Source organism: Erythrolamprus reginae, chromosome 8 (assembly GCF_031021105.1).
Source record: "Erythrolamprus reginae isolate rEryReg1 chromosome 8, rEryReg1.hap1, whole genome shotgun sequence".
NCBI classification, from domain to species: domain Eukaryota; kingdom Metazoa; phylum Chordata; class Lepidosauria; order Squamata; family Dipsadidae; genus Erythrolamprus; species Erythrolamprus reginae.
The window spans coordinates 29608326-29615383 of record NC_091957.1 but is presented as its reverse complement, the minus strand read 5'-3'; the positions used below and the strand labels follow the sequence as shown (position 1 = coordinate 29615383).

General features: G+C 41.8%; 1 protein-coding gene across 1 annotated transcript in view; it reads right to left on the bottom strand.

Annotated features, from left to right (window-relative positions):
* The window catches only part of COL4A5 (collagen type IV alpha 5 chain), a 174568-nt gene that overhangs the window by 54307 nt on the left and 113203 nt on the right, over nucleotides 1–7058 (bottom strand). The window contains exons 11-17 of the mRNA XM_070759748.1: nucleotides 6972–7007; nucleotides 6310–6351; nucleotides 6103–6195; nucleotides 4544–4597; nucleotides 4388–4444; nucleotides 4027–4042; nucleotides 3684–3773 (exon numbers count right to left, since the gene is read on the bottom strand). Of these exons, the coding sequence (XP_070615849.1) occupies nucleotides 3684–3773; nucleotides 4027–4042; nucleotides 4388–4444; nucleotides 4544–4597; nucleotides 6103–6195; nucleotides 6310–6351; nucleotides 6972–7007 (388 nt within the window). The remainder of the gene's footprint in view (nucleotides 1–3683; nucleotides 3774–4026; nucleotides 4043–4387; nucleotides 4445–4543; nucleotides 4598–6102; nucleotides 6196–6309; nucleotides 6352–6971; nucleotides 7008–7058) is intronic.

The following is a 7058-nucleotide window of genomic DNA, read 5'->3' as shown; positions in this document are numbered from 1 at the left end:
GAAAAGCAGGAATGGACTCCAAGCTTTGGGGAAAACAAAGCTATTGATCATTCAAGAAACTCCAGACAACATCACAAAGAAATGTTGCAATGGCTCACAAACAATGTCTCTTCCTTCCATAATACAAGGATGACTTAAATCCAGATTGGAACTGTATCTTTAGCTCTTTGCTCAATATTTTTGCTTTTCCATTAGATACAGGGAAGCAACCATTTCAGGCACTCAAGTGGATGAAATCTAAAAGATATGGAAATCTCAGGTAGTCCTCCACATACCGTAGCATTTAGCAATAGCACTTAGACTTATATACAGCTTCATAGAGCCCTTTATAGTCCCCTCGAAGCAGTTACACAGAGTCAGCTTATTGCCCCCAAGAATCTGAGTCCTCATTTTACCAACCATGGAAGAATGGAAGGCTGAGTTAACCTCGAGCTGGTAACAATCAAACTTTTGGCAATGAGCAGAGTTAACCCGCAATACTGCATTCTAACCACTGCGCTATGATGGCTCCTTATGACTTATGATCACAACAGGGATCAAATTTTCATTGCTAAGCAAACCAGTTGTTAAAGGAATTTCACCTGATTTTATGACCTTATTTTTGGGGCTATAGTTGGTTCAGTGCAGTTTTTAAATGAATCACACAGTCAGTAACCAAATCTGGCTTCCCACTTTGCTTGTCAGAAGCCAGCTGGAAGGTCACAAATAATACTAGCAGTAGCACTTAGACTTATATACTGCTTCACATTGCTTTACAGCCGGGGCGGATTGCCATTACCACTGGTACTGGTGCATTGTGTGCACAGCTTCAGTTGTCTTGTGTGCACATGTGTGCATCCTCAGTGTGTTTTTGCTTCTGGACATGCACAGGAAGCAAAGATGTGCTATAATACTATGAGTGGACATGTGCGTGCATCAGATTTCGGCAATTTTTTTGCTTCCTTGCATGTGTGAAAGCAAAAAATCACCAAAATTTCTTTCTTCCGTGCAGCTCCTCATGAGATTTTGCCTCTGTGCATGCACATGAAGCAAAAAATATGAAAAACTGGGGGGGGGGGGGGGGAGAGAGATGGCGATGCCCATAGGACTGCCACTGGAGTAGCCATGTGCAAATTTATTTATTTATTTATTTATTTATTTATTTATTTATTTATTTATTTATTTAATTCAATTTTTTAATGCTGCCCTTCTCCTTAGACTCAGGGTGGCTTACAATATGTTAGCAATAGCAATTTTTAACAGAGCCAGCATATTGCCCCCACAATCCGGGTACTCATTTTACCCACCTCAGAAGGATGGAAGGATGGAAGGCTTGAGCCGGTGATGAGATTTGAACCGCTGACCTACAGATCTACAGTCAGTTTTAGTGGCCTGTAGTACTGCACTCTACCTGCTGCACCACCTTGGCCCTAATTGCGCAATCTGGCAGCCGCTTCCGGTGCACAGCCCTCTCTCAGTGGTTTACAGAGTCAGCATCTTGCCCCCGACAATCTGGATCCTCATTTCACCAACCTCGGAAGGATGGAAGGCTGAGTCAACTTTGGTGAGATTTGAACTGCCAAATTGCAGGTAGCTGGCAGACAGCTGAAGTAGCCTGCAGTACTGCATTCTAACCACTGCGCCACCATAGCAGTTACATGACCCTGGGATGCTGCAACCATCATAAATACATGCTGATTGCCAAAGGCCCAATTTTTGATCATATGACGGTGGGGACGCTGTGACAGTCATAGGTGTGTGAACTGGATATAAGTCATTTTTTTCAGTGCTGTTGCAACTTGAAATGGTTGAAAGTTGAGTACTACCTGTACATTTGCTATTTCTTGAGTGTGATGGTATTATTGGTTGATATGTTACCCTAACCTCTAAAGTCACTGAGAAACCAATGGTATTTATATATTTAGAACTTCCTGCCCTTTCACTAGATATTTGAATAGGGGGTAGGAAAGCCACAAAATACACAACCTATCTAGGGAATGGGAAAAAGGGCCATATATACCCTTTTGCATAGGTTAGTATGTTTTTGACTTCATTATTCTGAGAAACAAAACACAATGTTTTGTTCAAACACTACAATGGGTTTACCAAAGTCAAAGGAAAAAGTCAATTTATTTCTGTAAAATCTGGAAGGGAATATTATTTGGGTCCCATTCATTCTGGATTCTTATGCCATCTACTCTATTATAACCTTGGCTTCCCTTAAAAATGCTAAATGGATCTCCTAGCAATCAGAACATGGGTTATTCTGATACATCCTTTCTATGCTTCTAGAATGCTAGCATTAGAAGGGACCTTGAAGGCCCAAGGCAGGAGATATTATACCAGAGGTCTTCAAACTTGGCAACTTTAAGACTTGTGGACTTCAGGATTTATCTCTAAAATGTATAATTATTTGCTACAACTAGTTAAGGAAGAAGAAATTATAAAAGGAAATACGATTGCTTGGGCAAAAATGTTTGGATACAATATACAACTGGAAGATTGAGAAAAATATGGGCCAAAAACTACAGATTAACCATATCAACCTCTCACAAAGAAAACCTATATAAAATGTTCTACTGATGGCACCCAGCCTCTGCAAGATTGACAAAAATATATCCAAACTTAAGTCCTAAGTGTTGTAAATTCTATATGGTATGGAGAAAATGGTACCTTTGATTAGAAAATAAAAAAGTTAAGTAGCATGTTATAAGTATTAGCAAATATATATGTACATATAAGTATATGTATACATAAGTAAATGTCAATGTACTATTTTTATGGAATATATAAATAAATATTTGTGTAGATTATGTGTAATGTAAAAAGATTGGGAAATATGTATGAAACTTTTTATGGAAATAATGAAAATGAAAATCAATATTCCAGGATTGAGAGAAATGTAAGCATGATGCTTTTAATGTGTAAAATCCAATAAACTTTAACAAAAAAATAAAGACTTGTGGACTTCAACTCCCAGAATTCCCCAGCCAGCATAACTGGAGAATTCTGGGAGTTGACATCCACAAATTTTTAAGTTGCCAAGTTTGTGGACTCTTGTATTATACCATCCTGGACAAATTGAATGCCCATTCTTTTATTTTCTGCTTACATAATTACACCACTGGCCGGTTCAGCGGCTGGCGGGGAGTTGCGCTGGGGCCGGGGGAACGCGGCGCATGTCAATGACGCGTCTCCGTGGCCGGCGGTCTTGCAATACTGTGAGACCACTGGTCTGGTATTGCACAACATATTGTGCAACTTCTGGGTCTGGGAGGGCAGCGCTGGCTGGCCCTATTTAAGGGGCCGGGCTGCGCTGCCTCTTCCTTTCCTTTCCCAGACCCGACGGAGCAGCGAACACCCACCCGCCCTCCCTATCTTTCAGTGTGCCCATGGGGGTCGCCCTCTGGGGGCTGTATAGGAATTTTTTGCGGTTGCAGCGTTTTTCGCTTTGACAGTTTTTTCACCTATTCCACAATGTGGAGCAGGGATGGTGGTTAGGGGATGCCTCGCTTTCGGTCAATTGGCACTTTCCCTTTGGTCACTGGGGTTTATTTTGGCAGGTAAGGGGTGGAAAAAAGGGGAGTATAGCAACTGCGTGTTTTTCTTTGGGCAGCTTTTAAAGATGAAGGGCAGCCTCTCGCCAGGAACTCAAGATGCCTAGCGGCCGAGGCAATTGGAGGGGGGATGCCCTTGGGACTCACCTAACCCAATAACCAGATGGGAATTGGATGGTGAGCCCTCCCACACGCTTAGCATGGACAGGTAACAGGCGAAGGCATTGGCCCCCTCGCCTGTTTCAGCAAGGAGCTACGCCCAGAGTTGCCCAGGAATGTTATGTATATTATTTTCTGCCCCAAATGTTTGTTAGTGGCCTCTGCAGGTCCAAGTCATTTGTAAATAAGTTTAAATGTTTTCTGATTGGTTTATGCAAATAAAGTGACCCCATTTAATTCCAGATACTTGTTGTCTGTGTTCTTACTCCACATCCAGCGCAACTGCCAGTTGTAGATTTCAGGGCCAAAGCAAATACACACAAGTATTTACCCACTTGTTCAAATTTCTGGAGCAACCAGAGATTAAAAATCAAAAATTACATCTTCATTTTTATACGTCACTTCCAATTTCTGTTCCAAAGATGAAAGCAAGCAGGAATAAATCATCCAAATTCCTTAATCCAGATTAAAAGTTAAATGTTGATTTCTATTTATTAAACTGCATTGATAAGTGGTTGTATACATGAATTTTTCCATGGTCTCTTTTTTCATTCAGGAGGGTTTCATCCACACCAACTCTAGCAGATCATATGAGGAAGGAGAAAATGTCTTACCCAATATTTGGTGGCCCAACCTGAACTCACAAAGTTATACATGGAAAGGTAAGTATTGGGTTCCAAGAAGTTACTTACTCTTTTGCCTGGTTCTCCTTGCTCACCTTTTTCACCTTTTCCACCGCCAGGAGGGCCCTGGTAATCAGAAAAAGCACTCCATTATCGGTTAATAGGGACCCACCCTTTGGAGAATCTTGATGCTCCTCCACAAATGAAGCAAAGAAAAATACTTACAGGAGGGCCAGGGAACCCCGGAGATCCTGGGGGACCCGGGTCACCTGGAAGACCCTGTCAAGAGCAAAGGGAAATTGTTACAAATCCATCCTGAGTGTCAAAACTGACTCACACTTTCACCAATATTTGTGTTTTGCTCACAGGTGGGGAAGTATTCGGTTCCTACCTGGATGGTAACCAGTGGGCGCATGCATGCATTAAACGAGATTTGGGTTCTGTGCATGTGCAGGAAGCAAAATCTCATGTGAGGGCATGTGCGTGTGCGAGATTTTGGCAGAGAATTCTGGGAGTTGAAGTCCACAAATCTTCCTTTTTTAAAAATTGCCAAAATATCACTGAAATCTCACAGGCTCCCCTGTCTTCTCAAGAGATTTGTTTCCTGCAGATGCACAGAAGCAAAATCCCATTCCAATGCATGCGTGTGTGCACTCTGGTAACCCGGAGCTGCACCCGCATCCGCACTAGTAGCACCAGCAAGTGAGAACACCTGCGTGGAGCTGGGAGTAGATGGAATGGTATTCAAGCAACTGTTGGTTTCCATGAGAATCAAGGATACACCAAGCAGACGTCTCAGGGTGGCTGGCTGTTTCCCATAACAAAATGAGCAGAAGTGATTGGTGGATGTACTAGATTGTGGGTGGCCCGTAGGGAAAGGGGGAAATGAACTATGCTTGCTTTTCCAGGGGTAACCCAGTGCTGGTTTTGCTTCTTCTGTGCCAATGTGGTTTTTTCAGTAAAGTTTTGTACTCTTGGTAAAATAATATCCCAGGAGTTTCTTTTTTCTGGATTTACCAACTGGACAGTTGACACTAAGCTTCTGATCAAGATTCAGATTTTGTTTGTATCCTGCCTTTATTATTGCTATACATAACTCAAGGCAGCAAACATATCCAACACACCTTCCTTTTTCTATTTTCCCCACAATAACAACCTTGTGAGGTGAATTGGGCTGAGAGTGAGTGATTGGCCCAAAGTCACCCAACGGGCTTTCATGCCTAAGGCAGGAGTAGAACTCACTCGATCTGGTTGTTAACCTAGTACCTTAACACTAGACCAATTTATCTTTATCAGTCCAATTTAATTCCAACTGTCATTCAAATAACTTTGAGTGATTAATCAAATTGATCTAATTCAAAAGGCTGTATGTACATATGGGTATGCACAAAAGTCTGTCAAACTACTAGATCAATTTGAATCACCCAACTGCACTTGGTCCATTGAATCAGTCGGACAAGTCACCTTGAACCATTGATGCCATCCCATCATCATCTTGGATGTACCGAAAACCAGCTGGCCACTGTACACACATGTACACTGGGGCTTGGCTGACTGTGTGCCACCTGTGGCATGTGTGTCATAGGTTCGTCATCACGGGTGTAGAGTCATTATGTTTCCAACTCTTCCTGAATTCCATTGACCCTTACCTGGTGCCAATTTAGTATTGAACTTTGGTTGAAATTCTCGTGTATAGGTTTGAGCAATCATTGTTCTGAATTGCAATTTGGCATATAGCCTTTTGTGGCTGACAGATACCACCAGAGCCATCTCTTTTCACTCACCTGATCTCCTTTTTGAAATTCTACATCATTGATTCTTTTCTGTTCGCCGATCTGTCCTGGTGGCCCTGGGGGTCCTTGAAGTCCCTGGGCACCCTAACTCCCCCAAAAGATAACGAGACAGATTAGTTGCACTGGTCATTCCCCCAGAAAGAGCCAGCAAATCCTGGAAACCAAATTCAAAGGGCAAGTTCAATATTCCACACTCACTTTTTCTCCTTTGGGTCCTTGGAAATTCAAGCCCATATTGCCCTGAAAAAGAAAGGAGGAATTGAAATAATCATGGGAATGATGAATCATGGCTAGAATGCTCCTTATAGATCTATACTTGATTTCTTTTATGTTTGCAATGATTTTAACAGTGACTAGACAACCTACAACAGGTTGAGTCATCCTTTCACAATATTTGCTTACCTAAAGAGATAAACAAAATTATTATTATTATTATTATTATTATTATTATTATTATTATTATTATTATTAATTAGATTTGTATGCCGCCCCTCTCCGTAGACTTGGGGTGGCTAGAGGTGGGCAAAAAAACCAGCAGGGCGGGGATGACTTCTGATTTCCTGCTGGCTTCCCCGTTGACTTTGCTAGTGGGAAGCTGACAGGCAGCATTGGAAAGCATGCTCACATGACTGTAGCTGACCACAGTGTTGCTGCAGTGGCCACAAGTTTGCAAAGGAAACTGGTGCGAGGAGCAATGGATCTTGGATTTCTATGCATTTTTTTAAAGTTAGCAGATCTGAGGTATCTTGATTCAAAAAGTGTTGCCCTATTAAGCATCATTCACAGTTCATGGAAAGTTACAAACAGACAGTTGAAAAAGCAACAACTAATTAGACACAAAAGATTATCATATGCCATACCTTAGGACCCGGCAATCCTGGAGAACCAGGAGGACCCTATTAATGTAAAGAAACTCATTAATTTCCAGAATTATTTCTGAATACAGA